At 44.4% G+C, this 27,778-nt stretch overlaps 1 protein-coding gene across 1 annotated transcript; it reads right to left on the bottom strand.

The window, feature by feature from the left end:
• Positions 1–23,290: 23,290 nt before the first annotated feature.
• CARTPT (CART prepropeptide) lies at positions 23,291–27,149 on the bottom strand. The gene is made up of 3 exons (XM_044063931.1): positions 26,618–27,149; positions 25,424–25,507; positions 23,291–23,818 (listed from the first exon to the last, which is right to left on the bottom strand). Exons 1-3 carry the CDS (start codon positions 26,825–26,827, stop codon positions 23,711–23,713), a joined length of 402 nt encoding a protein of 133 aa, XP_043919866.1. The 5' UTR covers positions 26,828–27,149; the 3' UTR covers positions 23,291–23,710.
• Between the last annotated feature and the right edge of the window lie 629 nt (positions 27,150–27,778).

Raw genomic sequence — 27,778 nt, 5'->3', positions numbered from 1 at the left:
TGTAGTACAAATGTATATATACATAGACAGACATATATATATAAATACCCACATATAGCTATATACATATGCAGACACCCATTCATCCATATGTCGTTAGATATATATACAGCAATATGTATATATATATATATATATATATATATATATATATATATACATATAAATAGATATATATATATATATATATATATATATATATATATATATATATATATATATATATATATATATAGATATAGATATATAGATATAGATATATATGTGTGTGTGTGTGTGTGTGTGTGTGTGTGTAAATATACACATATATATATATATATATATAGCTAGGATATGATACAGCAGTTAAGAATTACATATGTTCACAGGCCGTGCCAATGGGGGTGAGGGGCCCAATCAACAAACGTGTAATACGTAGCATCAACCCCCCCCCCCAGCTAGACAGGTGAAACATACAAACACACAATAAAAGTAAACAAACCACTGCTTACCAGACTACAGGTAGGATACTACCAGTGGGAGAGACCCGCCAAGTCTAATCTTGAAACAAATACAAGAATGTCCCTTGTGGGACAACCCAAAAATTCTATGCTTATTTGGGTTTCCAGGCATTACACAGATGTCCAACAGCAGGGCACGCATGTTCTCGGACTACAAGGTTGGGGAAGCAAGATGATCCATGGGGTGAGACAACATACGTGCTGGGTCTTGAGAAGTGGGGAGTGGGCAGTGTGTTCTGGTGTGACCAGACCTGACCTGCACCTGGAGTAAGGAAGAGTGCCAAAGAGGAGGTGGGGGTGGGGAACTATGAGTATGTAATTATGGGCCTAGGAGTGCAGGTGTTGGCTGGAGCAGTTCTATGTGGACCGCCCCAGGGATGTAAGCAATAGTGTGCATTGGGCAAACCCGACACCTAACGAGCAGCCACTCCCGGTATGAGTCCCACAGCAGCAATGTCATGTTTACAGGGCAAAGGGCGGAATAACCAGATGTGTTGTTGCAAACCCACTGAATGACACCAAGGAACACATGGTCACAACACCCCACTGTAGGCATATAAGCCAAACTAATTGGCTTCACAAGGTATTATTGCTGTCTTCCCCCCACCCAGGGGTGTGAGTGTCCAGACCTACCCCCAAATGCAGGGTATATACACAGCTGTCGCTGTAGAAGAAATGGCCAGCTGTGGACCTTCCCTTCATCCATCCTGCACATCCCTGGACATGTCCCCTACTATCAGCCCCTCTGTGTGGTCCAATAACACCACTTACCTATTGACCCCTGTTTCATTCGTAGTAATGTTCACAGTCACAAGTAGGTGACACCCTCCACACAACTATATTGGCAGAATCTGGAACCCCCAACCCAGATGTATTACCGCAGCTGTCCCAGACTACACATGTAGATAACACATGAAGGGGAAACTCAAGCCACTTGGATCACCACCTGCTCACCACCTGGCAAAGTCCACCACCCCCAACACTCCATACCTCTACACCAACTACTGACACTGACACCTCCTGTCCTGCCTTGCATACATATCCCAACACCCTGCAAACCTGCACTACTGCTCCCTCACCAATCAGTCGAATAGCCTACCATACAGTTAAAATGTACCCCCCTCCACCTACCTGCCTACACCTTCACTATTCACATCTACTCTACAACACAGGTATGGCATAACTAAACCTAACCCGAATACCTGACTGTAACCTATCCAGAAATGCTAAACTGGAATCCCACTTAACCTTACACTGACCTTCGTGAACAGTCATACTTGACATGTACACCTGACTTAAGCATGTATAATACTGACATGTACATGAAGTAGTGCAGGGGTATGTGGCAGCAAGTGGGAGTACACCTGTGTGGGTGGCGGTAAGCAATGCCCACACTGGTTAAGCAATGTGGAGGCCAACCAAGTGTAAGGCGCCATGACCGGAGATCAGCAAGTCTGAGCCTAGCGCACACCCACGCATACCCGCCTGCACTTCCCCCACAGTGCCTTAGGTACACTGTAGCTCACAGCCCTCTTCGTGGCCAGTAACAACATAATCAGCACTCCCAGGTCCCCCCCCCCCTGCACACTATAGTCCTAGTGAGTTACCATGAAGGCATGGCAGATATACAATCAGCTGCTGTTATCACAAACATATCATCTGGCACAGTCAGTCAACAGTATAGGAAATGTATGAAAGTATGTACATTAATACCAGCAAACATGTGCACAGTGCTCAGCCACAGTATTCTGAGCAGTCTATGAATATCAATGAACAGTGCCTGTCCACGCATACTGTGAGAACAGTAGTCTTGTATAATACTGAAGAGAGGAATGGAAAATGGGGCACGCCGTGGGGGTGTGTTTCATCCGCGGAAGCGGGAGATGAGGCTGGTCTGGTGTGTGAGCAAACCGCTGCTTCTCAAAACCCTGGCAGGATGCTACCAGTGGGAGAAAGAGAGTAGACCAGCAAAGTCTACTCATGACACAACAACAGGTCCGTCCCTAGCGGGACGCACCAGACTTTGTGGGTCACAATGATGTTTCCACCAATATTGGAGGTGGATGAAGGGAAGGCTCGACCGTACGTAGACTAAACGGATGAAGAGCCTGCAGAAGGTTGCATTGAGACAGTAAAATGGAGGATTACCATGAAGTGCAGAGAGGGAAATGTATGGGGGTGTGATATGGCAGGGCTAGCAACTGGAGAATGGATGGATGCTGTGTAGGTGGAGCTCGGGACCTGGGGAAAGGGAGCATGGGTATGACATTAAGGTAGAAATATGCAAATTAAGCAGAACTGCAATAATGTAGTGGGCAGAGTATCTGCCTAACGCGCATGCATTCTCAGTTTGAGTCCCACTGCAGCACAATCTATTTTCTGTGTTAAAATGGTATAACAACATCTTTTTGCTGTATAACCTACTAAATGACATTTACACTTGAACAGGAGTACTGCATTACACATAGACCCACTCACTATTCAAAGGACATGAGACGACACATAGATATGTATACACAGACAACCTTTAATGGTGTATTTTACAATAATGTATGCCATTACCAACAGCACATAAATATGGACTTATTTAATCAGTGAGGAATGCAAGGCCCACACAGAAAAGTAGATGTAGACAGTGCGAATATATAACATACTATGCTGTCCAGGCCAAGCCCATCAATTCATACAACTGTAGACAAAGGATTTTCTGTCAAGATAGGTAACAATAAACAATAACAGATGTAGTTCAGCAGCCGCCAGTTACACCCTGTAGTCAAGGCCTAGGGGGACATTTATTACCTGTGATAATGTCTATGTATCTGTCACATGTATGGACCCTGACCAACAAATGTCGTGGGAGTCCACAATATGACTGAGATGATAGCAGGAATGCTAGCAGTAAATTCTGATAGGCCAAACCGAACAACCCCTAACCGTATCACAGCAGGACAAAGCCAGCCATATATGTGGAGGACAGAGGCAGAAACACAGGGCCATACTCATAATATTGCTGTTACACACCCTGCAAATTGCTGGTGTTACAGGATTCATTGCAACGTGCCCTTATGCAGGAATAACACATCAGGAACACAACTGGAAGTAGACATGTACTGATAGCATGCAACAGACAGATTGCCAGGGATATATCTAGGACAAGACCTGTGTGATGCGCAGGCAAAAGCAAACAGACAATCCACTGGCCATCATGTGGATAGGCCCACTGTTGAGAACTATGCAGACAGACTGCATTCCATCCTAAACTACGATGTACATACAAACACTGCAAGACCAGCAATATACAATGCACATAACAGCACTACTCACTCTGTAGGTCTGGAACTTCTTAAGATTGTGCAGTTGTCCTGTGTCTGCAAGCCCCACTGTAATAGGTACTGCAACCTGCCATCTGTAACACTGCTGCCCACATACAGGAAGGATATCCTCCATATTGGTAAGGTGAAGGGACAACGCCCACATGAGTAAGCAATTTATAGTACTGGGTTGCCATGACAATGGTTAACTGAATCACTACACAGCAAGCTACATGCAGTCAGCAACTGTTGCACACTGATCGGCGCAGAGCCCATCACCTGATCATATGCATCACCTACAAAAGCCATGCTGAAATCCATTCAAACCAACTCAATCGCTCTACTGGAGAGAGAGAGAGAGAGAGAAATTTATAAAATGAAACTCACACAGTGGGAAACCAATAACTACAAGCCCCAACTGGGAAGGCGTCACACCATCCAAAGAATAAAAGGTATGTAAAACATAACTGTATGTACTTTAATGTAGTATGTGGTATAGATTAATAGGAGGTATGATGTAGAATGTTTGATATGTGCCATCTGTAGTTGTCCCTGTAATGATGTCCCGCTGAACAACTGCTCTGGACAATACTGTCTGTCCCTGTAAGCAGTGGGACATACCCGCCAACTGTGCAGATCAGCAATGAATGACAAAGATGTCAGCCATAATATCTGTGCATGTTATGTTAGTGTGGACAACAGCTGTTGGTGGATGTACCACCGTCATGATAGACACATGGGTGTCAGAGCACACCACTTGGAGGACAGTCATGTTAATGTGTAATGTAGCATGCACAAATGCCATAGGTGTGTAATAGGCATACCAGCAATCTCACACCATATTTACCACCCTAATGTTAGTCTGTGTTCACATGTGGCACCTATCTGTGTTGCAGCAAGGCAGAACAGTGCAGCTGTGAATGAAAAACGGTTACAGCATGCGGACCAGATGTCTGTATGCACTCCACATATCTGTGTGATACGGAATGTGACGTGTATGTGTACAGATACAGGCACTCATATAGACATAGGTATATCAACAACATACAACATATATCTACACATATGTGTACATAGATGTATATTTATACACATATATATAGTGGCACTGACAATGGCATGCAGGTGAAATAGTCTGTAACAGGCCAGCAAAGATAAGTGTCCCCACAGGGAGCATGGCTACAAACACATAGCACAAAGTGTGGCACATACACATAGCACAAAGCTTGGTACAATACAACATATGTCCCAATGGTAGGTAAGCAGCTGATATAACAATTGCAGTCTGTGAACGGTTTGTTGTAGCTGATATGGTGGGGGAGACAAATATGTGTATTGAGAACTATGGTAACCCGGCTGTATGGGTGGCTCAGACCTGTTTCCATCCTTATGTCTTCCAGGAAACATGTCACATAGTAGTCTTCCCGCATATAGCACCGCTGAAACAGCGATCATTATCAACCACCTGGTACAGCACTACGTACTGCTGTTTGGCCGGACAGCCCATGACCAGCAAGAGAGGACCGCCCTGTGGAACGAGCTAGTCCACAGGGTCAATGATGTTGGACTGCATAACCGCAGCTATGAGCAGGTCTGGCATCATTGCACTGACCTGCTTCACCATGTACGTCGGTGTGCAGCTGCCATAAGGGGACTACCTCACAATGGGGGGGCAACCCATCCATCCACCCCTCACCCGTGTGGAGGAGCTTCTCAGCAGCCTTGTGGCACCTTTCCTCCTGCAGCATCAACACCTGGCAGGGCACATCTTGGAGGTGGGTGCCAATGACACACCAGCTGAGGAGCATGCAGGTAAGACCCCAGGGCACATCGGTACCCCACTCGTGTGTATGCATCTGCATCTGTACAGGTACATCATGCAAAACTGATATGTCATATACATAGTCTGCTGCTGTGTAGTAGGAATAAACAGTTGTGTATAAGCTGTAATATTGTGTAATTCTACTGTTGATGTAATGTAATGCTGCACTCACCTTTTATGAATGTCACAGCTGTGGCCACAGACATCAGCTTTCTCGCAGTCCTATGTAGGTTCCTCCAGGATACCACCATGGCAGCAGCCCGTAGCCGGTGAGTATGGTTCATGTTCATGCATGGTGATAAACTGGGCATGTAATAGCTATGGGATGTCCCCCATGCACACGTCTAACACACCTACCCATACTGCATTCTGTACGCGTTCACGTTTTGTTGCTGAGAAATGCACTGCATCACAATAGAGACAATGCTGGGGTATTGGAAGGGTACAACAGACACATGCAAGATAACTAACATCCTGTCAATGTGCAGTGTGTCCACAGGGATGTGGCGTGTGGCAGGACACATGGCCTACATTAGGGACATGTGTGACTCAACACCACCATGGCTGCAGCTGCACACAATCAGGTTAAGTAAACGTTGCAGACGTAACCCTGACCCCACAGCACTTGTGACAGCAGTGTGTGCACTCCAAAGGATGTACACATGAGTAGGTCCTGCAACCATGCAGAGTTCTGGGACATGTGTAGGGCACCCCTCACAGCCATGGTAGGGTCCACTGGTTGTCAGTGTAATAGTCATGTACTGGTCATACATGCACTGCTGATGTTGTGATCTGTAACGCAGACATCAGGCATCCACAACTGACAGCTGTTCACATATCATCCCAATTATGAGTTGCTACAACACATAGGGGCTGTGAGCATTGGAGCTGACATAACCGACACAGTACTACAGATGCATCAGTGGTTTATACACCTGCGAGGTATGGTGCACAGTACAAGGCAGGGTGCGAAACAGGTCCACAGTAACACTTTGTACATGTGTGCAGTGTTAACACGGGGAAGGCCCATCACCTACCAACAAAGCACATGCCTCACACAAATGTATACTGTCGCTAGCATGATGTCACTATAGTTGTACTGCATGCTGTTGAGCTCCATATGTAATGCATGTTGACAGAAGGCTAATGGGAGGACTTTGTGTACAAATGTTGTGCAACTCCACATGTAGGAGTGTGGTGTGTGTGTGTGTGTGTGTGTGTGTGTGTGTGTGTGTGTGTGTGTGTGTGTGTGTGTGTGTGTGTGTGTGTGTGTGTGTGTGTCGGTTGTGTTCGTAAGTGCAATCTAGTGGAGTGTGGACGATGCATGTCAGATGTGTGTGTGTGTGTGTGTGTGTGTGTGTGTGTGTGTGTGTGTGTGTGTGTGTGTGTGTGTGTGTGCGTGTGTGTCCATGTATGCACAGGCAATAGTGGGATTGACCACATGGTGATACTTCCCCTTGGGATTGTGCTGTACATGGAGTGAGACATGGGACACCAGGACAACCTGTCAGGTATGTGAACACAGGACAGCTGAAAGCATAACAAGGTCTGTAGCATGGAGCATGCATTGGGAGGTGCAGTACATACCAGGTATACACATCATATTGCCAGCAGCAGATAGGTAACTGGCTACCCACATATGCAGCACTACAAATGCAATGGGGAATTACCACAACACATCAGTGAGTGTATCCAGGTAGTACTGTTGTCCGCATGATGGGTCGCTTGTGCAGCAGATGTGGCATGGACTGAGCAAGACTGTAGTATGAGGCTCTGGTGTGTGACATATGTAGTGAATGTAGCAGGTTGGCATAATTTATTAAATTCAATGGAGAAAAAAATGGATCATTAAACTTGGTGGACTCTTTAAGCCAGGTCTGAATGAGCATATGTAATTAAGCACATGACTCACTTGAGTATTTAAATACAGGTTCTTTTTTGTTGTTTTTTAAACACTGAAGAAGGCTTTGTTAAATATTTGCCAAAACCGATTTGTTTTTCAAGAACCTCAATCAATAAATTCATTTTTAAGGTGCCTTGTATGCTGGTCCTGTTTTCTTTTTGTGAATGTAGCAGTCCCAACAATATAGGGGCCTCGTACACCATTACTGCCCATACACAGGGTAATACAGAGTGACAGCAGTGAGGCCATGTACAAACTACTCCACCCAAGTCAGGGAGGCGATGGAGTAACAGGTCAGGTGTGGTAACCATATGTGTAGGCATGGAGAGGAATGATATGTTAATGGGCTGTAGTGATGTGTGTATATTAGCAAGTGCCATGCAGGATGGGGAACATATGTAATTTACTGTGGGACTGTCTGTAAACTCAGGGAAAGTGAGGTAGTAAGGTGGCTGTCAGTGTGAGTGTGTGTGAGTGTGTGTACTGTTATGCACTGCTGTACAAGTCTTAACATGTGTATTTGTTTCCCCCACAGGTGGCAAAGTGGGTCAGGGTCCCTCCTGCATGCAAACTGAGGTAGGTGTCCCTACAGACACCGATGATGATGAAGGTACAGGTGAGGCACAGGTGGGGTTTTCAGAGGCTGACACTGCGCCAACATGTGTCATCACCCTCCTAGCCACCCCAAGCCTGCACACAGTTACAGTGTCCCTACAATCCCCATCACATGTAGCCATAGCAGAGGGACAGTTGGCACGTGGTAGCAGTGACCAGGAAAGTGTGGTGTTCATGCCAACTGTGTCGGGTCACAGTTGGCATAGCTGGATGTCTGGAAGGCCACCACATCAGCAAATATACCGTGGTGCTCGTGGGAGGACCGCAAGTCATCATGCCCCTGGCAGAGGTGCCACAACTGGTACCACCAGGAGCATGTTTCAGGCCATAATGGAGGCACAGGCAGGTATGGAAATGCACACCAGACAGGTCCTGAGGCTGTAGAGGTCTGCTTTCGCAGCTGTAACTGGAAACCTCCATGAACTCGCTGGTGCCTTCCGTGAATATACTGAGGTCATGGATAGATGGTGGGGTGAGATGGTTGGCCTCCTCGACCATGGTATATATATATATTTTTTTTTTTTTTTCTGTGTTTTTTTTCATATCTGTGCTAGAACATGTGGCGGGAGTGGTGTGATGGCTGCGTGGATGTAGGCCAGAGACACCAGCAGCTGGCAATGTGGACATGCCAGGATGCACAGCTGCTGCCGTAGTGGCAGTACCAGCCCCAGCACACCACAGGGGCTGCTGTCCACACCACACCACAGCAGGCCTCATACACATGGCCCTGGCCAGTCCCAGGTGGGACATGGTTCCAGCAGACATATGTCATCATCAGGGGAGAGTAGCACCTCAAGGTCTGTACCTGCACATGCCCATGGAACCCCTGGCAGGCACAGTCAGTGTGTCCATGGCTAGAGGCAGTGAACTGCACACCCTGCCAGGTATGGTCTGCAGCTGTCCAACATTACCCGTATAGGGCAGCCACATGGCAGAACTGTGTGCATACATACCCACACACTATGGAACCACACCTAGGGTGACCCCATACCGACAGACACCACATCACTATGCCCCAATCAAGGAACCACAACCTTCACCCACGCACATGGTGACACATGTTTGGACCACCCTCTGCCTCTGGCACACCTGCAACACACCCTGTGCATATGATGATACCTGTGCCACATCCCTGTCACCCGTAACATTGCTGCAGGGACAGACTAACATGGTTCTGATGCACACGGTGACTGTAATGGAGTGCCGCAAAGTACCACAGTGTAGAATGTAGTCAGGGGTAATGTATACTGCATACATGTTAAGTAGTGTAGCCATGCAGCTAAGATGACATTCACACACCCTGTGCATATGATGATACCTGTGCCACATCCCTGTCATCCATAACGTCAATGCAGAGACAGGCTAACATGGCTCTGATGCACACGGTGACTGTGATAGAGTACCCCGATGTACTGCAGTGTAGAATGTAGTCAGGGGTAATGTGTACTGCATACGTCAGGTAGTGTAGCCATGCAGCTATGATGCATCTCAACTCTTGGTAACACCAATTGATATCCCCATACTGTCATCAATTTGTGTTGTAGGCATACATGTGTCAGCAGGAGGATGGTCCACAGTCATATTCCACAGGGGTATGTCAGTGTGGTGACACCATGGCCGTGACAAATGTGATGTACAGTTGCACACATGCCACAGGTATGTATAACAGTTATTGGCCATGCAAACTTGACCGGTGGCCTGCTGGTACAGGTATAATCTACACCCTTATGTCAACCCATCCACATACACACACATCCTTACTTGGCGACACTGTGTCTAGACCCCAACCCGGGTATGTAGGGCTACTGAACTGTGTGGCTGTCATTGCACACATGACACCATCTGTAGGGTGAGGTGTGTACCAGGTCATGTGCTACATGCAGACCATCCACAGACACATACAATATGGTAATGGGGGATGTAATGTTTGTATATGGGGAATACATAGTGTGTCATACCATCATATACACATTGACTGACACATAACAGGTAGACACACATCTTAGAGACCTGGTTGTATAGTTGCTAACTAACTAGTCCATGTGTCCAATGTGTTACAGGTAGGCTGCACACAGCACATCATTAACCGGGCTGTATCCTGTTATCTGTTACCTGTATGGGTGATGGTGACATTGGCCACCTGAGAGTAGTATGTGGGCCATATACCAGGTGTACCGTGGTGTAAAGACAGTGTACACAGCACCCACATCCCCCACTGGATATTGTACTCACTAGAACCCATCTTGATACTCTGACATACCCACTATCACACATTGGCCACAACGCAAAAACAACCCATTGCATATCACAACAGTGGTACCTCAGGAATATGCATGTGATGCACATGCCACAAGCATAGTAGAGTGTTGCATTGCGTTGCCACACTTATGGGTGACAATAACAATATCCTTACTACTGTGTGGCAATGTGTATCGCAATAGGAGTATGTGGACTCCAACCGGTGTACTCTACAGATATGCACACATGCACACATACACACGTAGCAGACCTCAATGGGATTCCCATGCCTACCAACCCATTGATACAACACTGTTGTGCTGGCACTGCAAGGCACATGTAGCTGTTAGGGAGAGGAGTGTAACAGGCTACATGTTACATTAATGGGGTTGAGAGGCACCACACACTATACGAGTTGTACAAATAGGCATTCCCCCCAGCCAAACTCGTCTGCCCTGCAATACACTACCAAGTGTTGGAGATCCCATAATCAGGGCCAGTGACAACATGGGCACACAATGTTACCTGTACTACATCCCACCTGTATGATGTCAGGCTGTTATTGGTAACATATCATGCAGTACAGTCTGGCTCCCATGGGGAATGTATTATGTGGAAGCCATCAACATTACCAGGCTACAGATACACAGCTATGCAGATACAGGTATACATATATATATATATATATATATATATATATATATATATATATATATGTACATATACATGTGACTACACATACACACACAGTTATATGTACAGTACGATACATAAGTGGTAGGTGCACACAATATGGAAAAGCCACTATGCCTACAGTTGACCCCTGAAAAACTGGAGACTGTATGTGCCACCCATACAAATGACAATTGTTGCCTGTAACATACACCCACAGAAAGGTCATAGGTAAAACAACACCCACAGGTTTGCAGACATGGAAACCTTTCATTGTGTACTATTACAGTTCGACATGCCATGCCATATAGCTGTTCAGACACGGACAACTATATCAACGGAGTAACGCTACAGTGGACCAGTTACAGTCATACAGTAGGCTGGAAAGGTTCACAGCTGTTGCTGTCCAGGCTGAGCCATTCACACTGTACAATAAGAAAGACACAGTGAGTCACAGGATACCTAACAATCAACAGTATGTACTCCAGGTGTGTAGTTCAGCAGCCTCTATCTACACACTGTACAAACACAGTAGGTGGTATACACATCTTATGACCACATGAGTTGTAACTGCTACATAACATGGCATAACTGGCACCATCATGAGCACACCAACACACAGAACAGTTTGCATGGCAGGAAGCAGTAGTCCTGCAGTACCCAGATCCATGTCAGTAATGTGTATATAGGTGAAGTATATGGTACTGTACATCCAGATACCTTAAGACAGCTCTGCCCTGATAACCCCACATTTTGTAGCAGCCTAGGTAATTTCTGGTGCCCCCCCAGACTCAGTAATACTGGGCTCTGCAGTGCATGAGGGCACACATGTATTGTGTAGGTGGCACCCACAAATATATGGCCCCAGCCCCACCATATGTGTGGGGGTTACAATGGCAATGGACTGATGGCAGACATGGCAGTGTGTTATACTCCCAGCCCACTATGGATCAACCACTGACATCATGTCATATGTGCAAAGTTTGGTATGTAGGTGATGGACAGAGGCTGGAATACCGGCACATATGTGGACAACTGTTGCCATACACTACGCAAGGTGCAGGTGTTACAGGATAGTCTGTAACATACCCTTAGTCATGGAATTGCTGGTAGAAATGGTCATGGATGCAGCCATGGACCGGTAACACGCAACACACACACTGTCAGTGTATTATCTGACACAAGACCTGTGTGGTGAACAGACAAGACATGATAGGCACATCTCCGGCCAGCATGAGGGTAGCCCCACAGTTGTGTGCTATGCAGATGGACTGCATTCCATGGCAAACTAGTATGTACACCCACACCCTGTAACACCAGTACTGTACAAAGCATAACACAACTCCACTCGCAGTCTGTCTGTACTTCCTTATCCTCCTACAAATATGTGGCTGCCCTGAGTCTGCGGGTTTGGGGATTGCTACATGCTGTCGGTAGCATGGCTGCCCACACACAGGACGGAAGTCCATCACACAGGAGATGTAATGGGACCACATACTCATGATGTGGGAATCTATAGTGGGTGGTTGCCATGACAATGTTAATTGGGTGTAGTACACATGTGTAATCATATATCTGGCTATCTGGATATGTATATGTACATATATTCCCACCATATGTCCTGGACATGAAGTGTAGGCCAACCCCAGCCCGTATGTTCCCAATGTCGTAGTTGCAGGGGATGTCAGGTATCTATAGCAGGTATACTTGTAGATTATTGCTACTGTCATTGTGATTGTCTTCACAGATATGGTGTGTGGGAGGTCACATCTGCACATAACATGTGTGCCATTGGTTACTGAATGACATCCAAAGGACATCAGCGTACAGTACCGCTGCTAGCACGTAATGCCAATGTGGACTGCAGCAGAGATATTGGCCAATATATGTGGAGGGTCTGACACAGTCTGTACAGTCCAGAGGTATACACATAAGCCCTTAGTGCTATACATGTGTACCATGCCTGACAATATGGCTGTGGATGACCATGTAGATGGGTATAACACACAACGACTGGTATATGATGTCCACCATAGGTCATGCATTCACACACCCCTGCCTGGCCTGTAATGGTATGACTGCTGGTACAGAGGTGCCATGGTCACATATTGCACAATAGGTATTGACATACATCTGCACTGCATCCCACTGCCCTGTCTGACATACATGACCGTTAGGGGAGGTCCAGCAGTGGGACATCTGGCTAGTATCTGCACATGACATCCCACTGGGTAGGTACACTCAGCTGCCAGGCATGTCACAATGCACTGTGCAGGCTGCAGGCAGACTGGCTCAACACTGGCCTACACCTCCCAAGGGGGAATGCACATGTACCTGCATATAAAGCAGGCTCAACAGGCATGTCACAGCACAGGGTAAGATACACCTGTGTGACAGTTCATATCCACAACCAATGTGAGCACAGCCACAACCACATATGGTTAGCTAGCATGGTATTACAGTATATGGACTATGTGTTCGACACCATCCTCATATGTGCCACTCACAGACTGACCCTACATATACTGGCCTGCTACACAGTCTGGTCTGGTGGCTGTCTGTGGTATGGGACATGTGTGTTTATGGCCCTACAAACATGTACGCCACTACAGTACCATACAGTGGGGCAGCATGTAACATCTGATAGTATGGGAACTAGAACAATATCATCTACCACAGTCTGTACACAGACTAAGGTACATATCAATACTACACACACTGTCAACATTCACCATAGGTACACAGACCTAAGTACTGTACGAACATCCACAGAATGTGCAGGTAATATCATGTAATGTAACCCCTACTGTACATAACATGTGTAGCAGTCAGATATATCAGTGCTTGTTCTCAGATATGATGCCACAAAGTATGGTGTACAGCACATATGCATCACTTCATGCATGACATATATACAAAGGTTGACAGAGATGTGACTGGGAGCACATAGATAGGGCCAATATTGACATGTTGCTGTGATAACCACAAGCACTGAAATAAATAGGACATGCTGGAGGAACAGATTCATAACCCAGAGGCTCCCTTCACTCTAGAATAAAATCCCAGTCCAGGTTAGGCAGAGTCCCTCATTGACTCTCTTCAAGAGGAATGTTGATGAGTGGATGGGAGATCATAGGTTTACCCCGGGTATCACTTCTGTGTCACTGTTAGACAGAGGCACAGTATACTAACCTCAAAAAAGGGCATAGCAAAATTAATTTAAAATGGGTGGCGAAAGCCAAACACACTCTGGCTAGGCTTATAAATGCCCTAGGGCAGATAGCCTAGTATGAACCTATGAACCTATGAACCTATATGTCCTTTGAGGGATATGACGTCTGTGACTACCACAGCTTTCTTCATCTACTGACTGCAATCCTCACACTACCTTCAGCAGTCGACAGCTGGATGCTTCGTGGGTGACACATGCAACCATGGACACAACACTGCCCAGGCTGCAGATGACCTTGCAGATGGAGATTCCCCATCAACACAGAACTGACATGGCAGGTATTGAGACATGTACAACAGCCATATCCACACAAACACTGTGAAAGCAACATTACTCCAAATGCAATATAGCGGCACTTACAGTCTGTAGTCAGGTCAGGCACATCCACCTCCTGTTTGTTGCATTGTTTCCACAGTGTATGTTGTTAGAGGTACACTGCAATTCATCTGAGATGCTGTTTGGCACATGACAGGTCTAGTTCCTGCTCACAGTGGGTGAAAAGGGCAAACACCACCATGATGTTCCCAGGTGTTTGAGTTTGTTTCCATACAATTGGCTATGGGAATGTTACCACAGCTGTTTCACATGCAATCAGCTAGGGGAGGGCTGCAATTCATGCAGAGGCCATCAGCTGATCATGAGTATTACCTACATTACACATACTGCTGCCTAAGCAAAGCAGGTGTAGGTCCCCACGTCCACCTGAGAGGGGGTGGGGGATGCAAACAGAGGCAAATACATGTCAGGGAGGGATGGGAGGGTAAAATTGAAGCGTGTTTGTGTCACACACCTAGCAGCACAGGGTATCAAACCCCTGACAACTATGTAGTGCTAGCACAGTTCATTGCAATTATTGGATGCACCACATGGGTTACCTGTTGTGGAGCACTCAGAACATATATGGGATGGTGAGTGACATCTGCAACAGAGAAACAGTAGCTGTATGGTAGGTGACATACACATGCCTATCGGCATGAACAGGAGCCAGTATCAACACAGCCACATTTTTGCAAGGACACACACACATTGACACACGTGGCAGGGCCAGGTGTACAACTCATCGGTTGTGGGATTGCCACATCACATCACTGTGCAGGTATCCCTTGCCCCACACAGGTCATATGGGGGCTGTACGGGCGAAGGGTATGGGAAGGTGTCTGACATCAGACAGCATGCTGCAGTATGCCCATGGGGGTTGTAGGGAGTGTGGATGTGAACATCTGCAGCATGCAACACACACACAAACACACAGGGTGCCACTACTGACATGCATGGGTGCATGTCTGCACAGGTGTGTGGTGTTCAACTGTGCCAGACAGCTGTCCAAGGCTAGGCAATGGGTGTACCTTGGCATCATGCCACATGACAATGATCTGCATTGTGGCTCAGGGATGTAGTGTCTGCATTTGCCCACACAGGCGGGTATTGTATCCCCCATCCGGTCACCTGGGTGACTACTGTGCGTGGGCAATACTGTGCATCGCTTGCCATGTCTGTGTTCCTTCGTCCATGACATGGACAGTATCTGGGATGTGCACACCTCCCACATGCATGTACAGTGACATGTGGATCTGTACCTGGGGTGTCCAGCCCATGTTGTGAACACAGATTATCATCAGATGTGCCAGTCCTGGCCACCTGTGGCAGGAGCTGGTAATGGCCAGCAGTTTTACCCTGCACCTACATTACGTGCATGCTATCAGCATTCCTTGGTGTCAGTGGCATCTGTCCATATGGGCATGCTGCCAGGCATGGTATGTCCGTTGTGGGTCACATGTGATGGCACCACAGGTGGTGCAGTTATCCATTGGGGAACATGGGGGAGGGGCACTGTCTGCACATATGTGTATATTGGACAGATGGACTGGGTGTAATACCCTCTGTGGCCCATGGCTGTCACTCCATAGTTACTATCAGTGGCCAATATGCAGTGTACTACCCACATATTGGCTGTTACCTAGGCATGTGTGTGTATGACACATGGGTTGAGAGTGTGCTCTGGGTAATACTGGGGTTGCTAACTGTGATTGCCTGGCCTTCATGTCACATGTCTGGATATGGCTCTGCACCCCGGCCTCTCAGCCATATCACATGCGTTATCCCTGTACAGTGGACATTGTGATACATAGCATGGCCACTATATAAGAAATATGCAAAACCTGCTCCACATTGGCCACAGGTGTCACACAGTCACAACCACCTCTACACAGGATACGAGTTACAAACATACACTCACAAACACACACCCACATGCACACCTGTCATGTTTGGGAGTAGAACCCCTACTTAACTAGTGTATTACACTACAGCACTAAGCAGTTATAGTACGCGCCATAGATATTATTGGAGTAGTCCTTGCCCAAAAGTGTATTTCACACTGACTGACATCAGTAGGATTGCCAAAGTAGGGCATTTGAAATGACTGCGAGAGACTAGCCTAAAATGCATTGCTCCCTACACAGACAAAGCCACACACAATACATCCAGAACTGCCATGTGTGGGGATGGAACCCAACCATGCTTCTAATTCACAATACAGTAGTATGCAGTTACAGGACGTGCTACGGTGATTACTGGTCTACAACCTCCCCAGAGGTGTATTTCTAGGTGCGTGACATCGGCAGACTTGCCAAAGGTGGATATGTGAAATGTGAGGGGTGTGAGTACCCTAAAAGCATTGCTCTCTACATAGTCAGACATGCACGCATACACACACAGTTGGCTGGTCGGGGGTTAGAACTCCCAACTAACTCCTTAATCACACTATGGCCATACGATGTTACAGGACGTGCTATGGAGATTACTGAGCTACTATTGTCCCAGAGGTGTATTTCAAGGTGTGTGACATTGGTAGCCTTGCCAAAGGTGGGTATTTGACTTGTAAGGGGTGTGAGTATCCTAAAAAGAATTGCTTTCTACACAGTCAGTGACAGACAGACACGCACACATGTGCACATACAGACTCACACATGCACAGTTGCCACATCGGGGGTTTGACCTCCTACCTAATTATATTATCACACTACAGTAGTACACAGTTACAGCATGCACTACGGAGATTACTGGGCTACAGCTTTCCCAGGGGAGTATTTCTAGGTGGGTGACATCGGCAGCCTTGCCAAAGTTGGGTATGTGAAATATAAGCGGTGTGAGTACCCTAAAAACATTGCTCTCTACACAGTCAGAGATGCACGCATACATACACAGTTGGCAGTCAGGGGCTAGAACTCTCAACTAACTCCTTAATCACACTATGGCCATATGATGTTACGGGACATGCTACAGAGATTACTGGGCTACGATCATCCCAGAGGTGTATTTCAAGTTGCGTGACATCAGCAGCCTTGCCAAAGGTGGGTATTCAACTTGTAAGGAGTGTGAGTAGCCTAAAAAGCATTGCTCTCTACACAATCAGTGACAGACAGACACGCACACATATGCACACATGCACAGTTGCCACGTCTGGGGTTTGACCTCCTACCTAACTACATTATCACACTACAGCAGTACGCAGTTACAGCATGCGCTACAGAGATTACTGGGTTACAGCTTTCCCAGGGGAGTATTTCTAGGTGGGTGACATCAGCAGCCTTGCCAGAGTTGGGTATGTGAAATGTAAGGAGTATGAGTACCCTAAAAGCATTGCTGTCTACACAGTCAGACATGCATGCATACACACACAGTTGGCAGGTTGGGGGCTAGAACTCTCAACTAACTCCTTAATCACAGTATGGCCGTACGATGTTACGCGACATGCTATGGAGATTACTGGGCTATGATTGTCCCAGAGGTGTATTTCAAGTTGCATGACATCAGCAACCTTGCCAAATGTGGGTATTCGACTTGTAAGGAGTGTGAGTAGCCTAAAAAGCATTGCTGATTACACAGTCAGTGACAGACAGACATGCACACACACAGACTCAGACATGCACAGTTGCCATGTCTGGGGTTTGACCTCCTACCTAACTACATTATCACACTACAGCAGTACGCAGTTACAGCATGCACTACGGAGATTACTGGGCAACAGCTTTCCCAGGGATGTATTTCTAGGTGGGTGACATCAGCAGCCTTGCCAAAGTAGGGTGTGTGAATAGTAAGGGGTGTGAGTAGCCTAAAAGGCATTCTCCTCTACACAGTCAGTGAGAGACAGACACACACAAACAGTGACACACACTCACACACACAGTTGCCATGTCTATGGTTAGAACTCCTACCTAACTAGTCTATCACACTACAGCAGTATGCAGTTATTGGACGCACCATGGAGATTACTGGCCTACAACTCTCCCAAAGGTGTATTTCACATTGGATAACCTCAGCAGGCTTATCAGGGTGCTGCTATGGGGTGGCCAGTATGTTCATGGCCCATACATCATTCATGTAGGGGTGACATGCCACAGGCGACCACACACAGGGTCATATGTCACAGGTGCATGTATAGGGCAACTAGCTGATTACGTCCTTGTACAGCCATGTTGCGCAGCTGGCACATGGAACACAAGGTCTGTGGTGCTGACAGGTACTGGTCACTAGTAACTGCAGTGTGTGACATCTGCACCTGATATATTTGGGGTCCTTTGGCTGTGTGCTCAGTGGGACAGGCATGGATGACTCCTAGTCATGGTCACCCTCTTCCACAGATCTATATACATCTATCTTTGACATATTATGGTGTGTTGTCCTTACATATATGTCTGTATTCCTATCCACTGTGTGTGCAAGGCATGAGTGGTGCATACTGACATGTGTCTGCAGTAACAATTGCAGCCGTTGGATATGTCTGGTCTACTGGTGTTTGCATACATGGTCTTCATGTGTTTAAGTGTGTGAGCATGCCCAATATGACCTTTCAGTATGTTGATGACTGACATTGCCTTCATTTCTCTAAGTGTGTGAGCATGCCAGTAAGGCCGTCTGTTTTGCATGTGTGGAGCATGTCCGGTGGTTTGTACTGCACAGCTGACCTTTGTGTTGTACACCGACAGGTAGCATGCTGTGTCTGCAGGGTATCCACCGATCATTTGGCATTGGCTGTTGCAACAGGTCTGCATAGCAGGGGGTACACCTGACTATTTCTATGTTTCTACACAGGACTGGGGGGTGTACCTGACAGTTACTATATTTCTATGTGGGCTGGGGGGGCACACCTGACCGTTGCACACATTTGCTAGGACTGTACTGGTATGTCCTGTAGTCCATTTCAGTCAGTAGTCTTACCTATCGTGCTGGCTACGCCATACCGATGTACTATCATTCTTATCTTTTGATTGCATACACATTAGTTTCTGACTTCCTAGCCATCACAACTGACATCCCAACTACCTGGCCTGCTGTACTCTGTCATGTAGGCCTGAGTGGAGGTCACCCATACCTCTCATTCAGAGGCCATAGTACAACATTTGTTTGTGTTTGTCTACATCTGTCCTGCTGGCTGTGACTGTTGTTGGGTATGTGACCTCCCCCTCCTGACTGGCATGTGTGAGTCCCTTATCTTCTGGGTGCCCCAGTATTGCGGGTGGTGCTGCAGGCCTGCCTTTGTTGGATGGACATAGTACACTGCCTACGCATGGTTAGGCACAGGTAGTGTAATGTTTGGCATCCCTTTTACTGTATGTGAGAGTCAGAGAGAGGTGCTATTCCCTGGGTCCCTCCTGTGTCAGTGTATGTGCTATGCGTTGCCACTTTGCCAGGGCCAGGGCATACTAGGCACGCCTCTTTCTGCCTACTGGGGCAGGCTCAGGTTGTTCCTCCTCCGAGTCACTCTGTGTCTGTACAGGCATTGGCATTGGTGGGGGGCTATGTGGCCCTGTCCCTTGCTGCTCCTGCTGCAGCTGTTTCCACAGGATCATATTGTGTAGCATGCACATACAAGGATGATTTGGATACATGTAGTTGGTGAGTATTGCAAGGCTCCACCACATGTACCCAAGCACCGGAACTGTGACTTGAGCATCCCAAACACATGCTCTGTTATGATTCTTGTTTGTGCATGTGCCTCATTATGGAGTTCTTGTTCGGGTGTGTGTGCATTTCTAATGGGTGTCATCAGCCACGGCTCCAGTGCGTATCCAGCATCCCCCACTAGGTGACCATGTGGAATGTCCCCATTGACAAATTTCTGGTACAGCTGTGTCAGATGCCAGATGTGGGAATCATGATAACTTCCAGAGCAGCCAGCACACAAGTTCAGTATTATGCCCTGGGCATCACACACAACCTGACAGTTGATGGAGGGAAAGCCCTTGCAGTTGATGTAGACCCTACCCTGCTCACTGGGTGGTGTTTTGATGCATATGTGCATGCAGTCTATTGCACCCACTACCTCAGGGTATTCTGCTATTTGCTGGAAGAGACACATAGTGCTGGCCAACACCTCACGGGTGAGGGGGAAATATACGTGCTCACTGACATGTGCTGCCACGGCATCCAGGAACTGGTGGAGTACCCTGGATGCTGAGCATTGTGAGATCCCCATCATATCCCCAATTGGCCTCTGCAAGGTACCTGTAGCTAGTACTCTTAGGTCTACACATACCTTCATTTCCACTGGGATGGGTTCCCCTCTGTTAGTTCTGTGTGTCAGGCATGGCCGGCACAGCTCAATAATCTGCTGTAGGAGGTCCATGCTCACCCTATAGTGCTTCACTATCTCCAGCTCATGTAGCCCTTGGTAGGTTACCCTGGGTCTGTGCACTCTTCTCCATCTCCTCACTGTGGGTTGGTCAGCAGCATTCCCATCCTCACCACCCTCAGTCTCTTCCACAAGTTGTATGATAGCTATCGCAGCCCCTAACATTTTGCTGTTGTGAGTGTTGAAAGTTCCCCACTTGTTTACACCGGTGATCTAGGGTGTGGGAAAAACCGGAGGGGTAGGTGTTTGCATAGTTTATAGTGGTGTTCTGGGCTGGGCTGATCTGCTGCCTGTGTAATTGGCTGGTTCCGATACGTTTCACCTGGCAGCGAACTTAGCACTCCTTGATTAACTTCCTACTACTGTGTTCCCTTCCCCTTGCCCTTCTGATTCATCCTGGGGGCACGCTGTGCAATCGGTGTACTCCAATGTGCACACTGCTGCTATTTCCTGGGTTCACTTCCTTTATCTTCCTGTAGATCCCGTTGTGCGTCGCACACACCCGCTTACACTTTGTCATACGTGCTGGGCAGGTTTAGACACACCCCTTGGCTTTGCTGTGCTAAGCTGGATGCAACCACAAGCCACAGGGCTCCAATCCACTGATAGTAGGCCTGACACTCCCACACATGATGTCACCTACCTCCTAGTCTTGCACTCAGCTATTCATACTCATACACTGTTGGGACCTGCCTCACATGCTGGGGAAAACCGGGATTCACTATCCTTCCCCTCATTTGCATAGAATTGCCTGCTAATGCATAGTTATATGTGTCACACTGTGCCTCCCCCCTTAGCAACCACTACTTACTGGCCAGGGTGTCTTTTGCCTGCCATTGACTTGCATGGTGGAATACTGATTTTAGTTAGACTGCTTTTTTTAGGTTTATTTTCTTATTTCCCCATTGGTCCCATTTGTGAGCCGCTGCCCTAAGCTTCAACAGCTGTGATCAGCGAACATATTATAAAAGTTGTATTTTGTACATTTGGCATTGTTTGCAATGCCAATGGCATTCTACTTGGCCATTGGCATGCTTCCTCAATGATACATAGCTCCGTTTTGGAGTTTGCAGTACCATACTCGGTTACTAACCGAGTACATTTCTGCATATTACGCTAGTCCTACATGCCCTGATTCCTGCTTCCTGGATGGCAGATTTACCTCATTTGCATGGTTTTCACCTGCAAATGGGGTGATTTGCATACGGGGGCTGGGAATGTGCAGCACTAGTGCTACAGCGGTCACGCACATCAAACTTGCATCTACGTGGATCGCTTGACCGCCATATTGGCAAATTTTCATCTTACACTAATCATGCATGCCATGCAAGCTTTTGAGAATCCGGGGGTCTGTATAAATATATATATATATATATATATATATATATATATATATATATATATATATATATATTTGAAGTGTGGTGCATGCAAAGTAACTAGTGGCATAGATCAAAAAAAAGAAAGAAAGAAGAAACATAACTTGCAACCCTAGCTACTAATGCTTGGAACACTACATACCATATTACTTCCTAGCTATTGAACAAGAAAATAAAACAATTTCATTTCTTGAATTATAAAGTCACACTGAAAAATGGCTTCTGATGCTGCTTTTCACTAAATATGAATTTTTTTTCAAACTACCATGACCTTTTTTATTACCTGATCATCAAGGTATTGCAAATCATTCTACACACAGCTGTTTTTACATATACAGGGATAAAAACATGGTAGAAATGACTATTTTGGAAAATCAGTTTATAAAAATGCAGCATGAGTTTTATGCTTGGGTTGCACATACTTTCATTTTATTAGCACTGGTATTAAAGAAAACATAACTATATTGGTTGTGTCACTGTTTTTTTTAATTCTCTGTACCAATGCTGGGATGTAGGATATAAAGTATCTTCTTGTTTAAGAAGTGTAGTATGTAAGAAAATGGGCAATGGTACAATGGTTAACCAGCATAGAAAATGTTAATAAATCAGCCTGTACTTATTGACAGTTGTAACAGCACAACAGTCGCAGCCCTAATTGTTTTTCGACAGAGGGATATGAGTATAACAAAGGATACCTAAAACTCATTCTCATGTTACTGGCTTAAAGAATACCTGCTAGACTCCATCGTTCATTAAGCACAGAATGATGTATTTGCTGGCATGTTTTATAAGGATTCTTTTTCAGACTTCAGAGATAGATATCTAATGCCATAATATTTCATTGGTTTATCACACTAGAGAAAGACAGAAGACAGCGATAAGGTTGAGGTAAGCTGGACATGGAATCATTGGTTTATGCTGTCTTAAGCCATAAGCTAAATAATGTTGCCCAGAATTCTTACATAGTAAAAGAGAAGCAATGCAGTAACAAAGCAGAATCAAAAATTTATTGTGATTATTCTACCTGTCCATACAGGTGATTAATGGTACAGAGGTACATTTGAGTTAATTTGTACTACAATAAGCCATGTACTACAGTCCCTAAAGTCTAACTGGAACTAATACATATTTGATTCTAAATACAAAAATACAGTTTTATAAATGTATGTAGTGATATTATTACACACTTCACAGAGTCTTGACAAACTTAAGCACAGAACAACACTACAGTTATTTTTCATCAATACTGCAAAGTACTCATAGTCATTTGTCAGTAAACGTTTCTGAAGAAAGCATTGTTTCTGCAATGTCTTTCTGCTTAGAAGAGATTATTTTCTTTTCAAGCATTACATTATACTCCTCAGCTTCAGGAGAATTTAGAGTTCCTGGTCCATGAGGCATTCCTTACAAACATTTCAACAGAAAAGAGTTGCACAATGTTCCTCTGGGACAGTCACAGAGCTTTCCAATTCTGGCTCCTTTTCTTAAAGCACACTGTTCACCTGCATCACACTGTTAACATAAAGCAACTGGTATTAGAGGAAGGAAGATGGAAAACAACAAAAAAGAAATGAAAATGTGCAGTCACAGCATCTCAGGTTTAGACATGGCATGAGGGCTCATTTTTCAGATACGATGCTAGATACATCATTTTTAACAGCATAGATTTCTGTTTCACATGTAACTTGGATTGTCAGTATCATTGCCTTTTACACTGTAAGTAGCCACATCCCAAAGACTCACTGGTGAATAGAGCCCATTGTTGATAAAATGCATTCAGATATACAGTGGATTATGTGCAGCCCTCCCCACATCATTAAATGTAATCAGCCCACATAACATGTAATTATAACAGTCCCTTTTCTTTATTTATTTTACTGCATACATATATACTTTGCAATTTGGTACACCCACTGCATTTTTCCAACTGTATATTGGTGTGCATACATTCATCTAAAGTAGCATGAACTAGCAGGGAAGAAATATTTTAAATATAAAGAAATGTCATGTTCTGATTTAGTGATTTTTATACTTATTTTGTTGGACGTTATATTTTAAGTCGCCAATACCTCATTCAGTTCCAACTATAATATAATATGGATAAAATGCATAAAATGAACGTATGGAGGCTGTTAAACTTACACACAGCAAATGAGAGTTGTGGAAAAATAAAACATAATGGGAGCAGCTTACAGTCATTTACTGCAGTCTGCCAAGGATCAGTTATACTGTTCCTGCAGTGCTTGAAGGTAGATTTGAAAGGAGAAAAGGATGTCTGCATATTTAATTATGAAATATGCCATTCATTCTTTAAGGACCAACATCTGTCTTCTAGAATTTCGAAGACAATAGTAATAATAAAAATGCTAAAAAATGTGGAGTTATAATGAAATAGCAAATGACTAAATGTCAAGTAAGGTTAATTAATTCAATATAGTATGGTGAGACACAGAAACATATATACAGACAGAGAGATATAGATAGAAAGATATGTACATGTATGTGTGCTTCTGTGAATATACATGTATGTCTATTACACACACCAAATGTAGAGATACACATAAAACCACACACACACACACACACACACACACACACACACACACACATATACATGTACATATGCACACATACACACACTTACATGACATGCAAAAATATACTGCATGTACACATATGTGCATACAAACATCTAGTTGTATAAGTGCATAGCACTAAAGTACACATATTGATTTTATACATCTACTGTTTCAATATTAATTATTTTATAGTAGCTGGTTAATTACAGTTCTCTATATACATTTTACTCCCAAGATCTATTTCCAGAAGCTGCATACTTTTTAAATAAAACTACTAATCCTTGGTAGCACTCCTTAACATTCTTAAAAGTTCTTACAGATTGTTTAAAGATCACTTTGTATTTGCTGACAGTGTTATAAAATGACAAACGTACAAATTTGTCTAAAACAAGAAGAGATTTAGGCATGTTATATGCACTGGTGTCCATGGTGTTGGCTTGGAAGATTTGCAGCAAGGTTTGTCAAGAGGCACATAAATATAAATGTTTTAAAGACTGGAGATCAAATCAAGTAGGAAGTGTGAAAATTGTAACATTACCATAGGAACCTTGCTGTACTTCTTCTCATAGGCAGGTATTCTTTTACTTTTCAGCTTTTCAAGGACTTCTTGTAAAGCTTCAATCTAGTACAGAAATGAATGCTTGTTTAATTTAGAGGTAAACCTGGTATCAAATACAACGAGTGGATAAATTTGCCTACAACACAAAAAAGGCATATAAATGATTAAGTAAACACACACACAAACACTTCAAAATTAGATTAAAAGGCTGTTACAACAGAACTGAATACTCTGTTAAACCTGAATTTGGCTTGTTGAAGTAAATATTTTTATGTCTGTTCTAAAACTGTAAAATAAATTTGATAGAGGTTAATTTGGCAATCAAATGGTACATAAACACGGATTACACAGCAAAACTGTAATCTAAGTTACTAGTTATATACTACTACTAAGTTTTATCCTGTAGTCCTGTGTTTGATAACATAAACCTCAAAATGCAGATTATTTTACTCTGAGCAATAGGTCACCTTTTTTTAAGATAGGCACTTTTATCTAGTGAGCCTGCCCAGTTAATAGATAAGGTCTCCTAAATTCCAACTATTTCCTCCTATTTTAGATCATATGTTGAAAGTTTGTTCAGAAAGTGTAATGAGATGGATAATGCAGAAACAGGAATCAACATATATTCAAATGCTGTTAAACAATATAATTTCTGTAAACTAATGTTCAGGGGATATCTGTATGTTACAAAAATCATATTATCCACCTATTTGACTGGCAGAGCAAGGCATTTCATTTTCAAAAATATATGTAGTTTTATATTAACAATGGTGAAATTATGAATACAAGGTTATAACATTATGCAATTTAACAAAGATGAGGGTTATAGGACACATTTTGTTTAAATATATCATTCTTGTATCCTTTGACTGAAGTTACTTGATTTTAGCTTTATGTTTTCAAGCTGTTAAACTGAACATATTTTTTGTTTCAATGATGCTATGATCCACTTGTCAGAATGAAAAAAAGTCAGGCACACCTGAGTTTATTTTGCACTGGGAGCAATACTACAAGTCTGTTTCATACCTAAGTATGTTGTGTTTTGCCATTGAGTTTAGCAACACCTAGCATGTTTTTAACAATTTCTTATATATTTCAAACTGTATATTAAAGTAAACTAAACCACCATTTCATTTCCTGCAAGTAAAATAAAAGAAATAACATCTAACTTACCAATTCTTTCTCATGAGAAGTTTCATCTTTACTGGAATAAATGTCCAGGGATCGCGACTCCAGTTCTTCTTCTTGACAAGAAATGCTCAGGATGAGAACTGCACTGAGAAAGGAGAGGAGGCACAAGCGGGTGCTCTCCATGGTGCTGAAAAAAAACTGTTGCTGCAGCTCTGGTATACCCGTCAAGGTGAGGTAGCAGTTCTTCTCCATACACTATATACATCTAGTGACAGCCCCCACTTTATATAGCAATCACAGACTTCTTTGCTGCACGTCTAGTACCATAAGAAATCAATTAGCCAACAAGGCTATGACATCAGAAGCTACACAGAAAGTGCAAGAACTTCTTACCTATTCAAAACACAACAGCTAGTACTAACTCTCTAGGGGTTTCTCTCTAATGAAAAGCACAGAGTGAATCAGTTGTTGTCCATGATGAGTTTAAGATAAATTGTTTTAAATTCTAAATGAAAAAAATCTCTGTAAGGCAGATGTTTGGGTCTTCACCCTGCAGATCATTTGTTTGCACTTTTGTTCCTATAATAGGAAAATAAATAAAAACAGAGGAGAAATGTATTTAAACAGAATATAAACCACAGAAAAGCAATATCATGTTAAACATGTTTTAAATTTATATGAGAACAGTGTTATATTATTACTGGAGAATAAACTCAGGATGGCTGAATAATTTATTATGGAAGAAATATAATATCTAGTTTAAAAAGAATTGTGTCTGTGCATCACATTAATCTGAATCTCTTTATTGTACTTTTGAGAGGAGATAAGAAGTCACCTTATATATCCTGTCTACTTGCTCCCCCATCTGTGAGTTCAGCTTTTGATCCTAGATAACTGATAGTCTACTTCTTCTACTCCACTAATGTCCTGAAATAACTATATTCCTTAAGAACATCACTACAGCTGATCACAACTTTCTCTAGAGAAACAAACTTCTCTGTATTGCCTCAGAGTACCCCAAAACACACACACATGCACACATATATACACACACATGCATGCTCACACACACACACTTGTATACACATGGATGTTCACACACTCACACACACACACACACACACACACACACATGCTCAGTCATACACAAATACACATCTACACACACGCACACATACTCATACAGGCATGCGCTCAGACACA

The sequence above is a fragment of the Protopterus annectens genome, chromosome 2.part2, assembly GCF_019279795.1.
Source record: "Protopterus annectens isolate FY-2018-M chromosome 2.part2, PAN1.0, whole genome shotgun sequence".
Taxonomy (NCBI): domain Eukaryota; kingdom Metazoa; phylum Chordata; order Ceratodontiformes; family Protopteridae; genus Protopterus; species Protopterus annectens.
The sequence above is the reverse complement of the archived record's forward strand: the minus strand, read 5'-3'. Positions and strand labels throughout refer to the sequence as shown.

Bases quoted from the DNA above. Each gene is read 5' to 3' on its own strand.
- CARTPT (XM_044063931.1), bottom strand. From the start codon at position 26,827: ATGGAGAAGAACTGCTACCTCACCTTGACGGGTATACCAGAGCTGCAG. The intron at 25,508-26,617 runs GTAAGTTAGATG...TTTCTGTACTAG, and splicing joins CTTCTCATGAGAAAGAATTG to ATTGAAGCTTTACAAGAAGT. The intron at 23,819-25,423 runs GTAATGTTACAA...TTATGTTAACAG, and splicing joins AGTACAGCAAGGTTCCTATG to TGTGATGCAGGTGAACAGTG.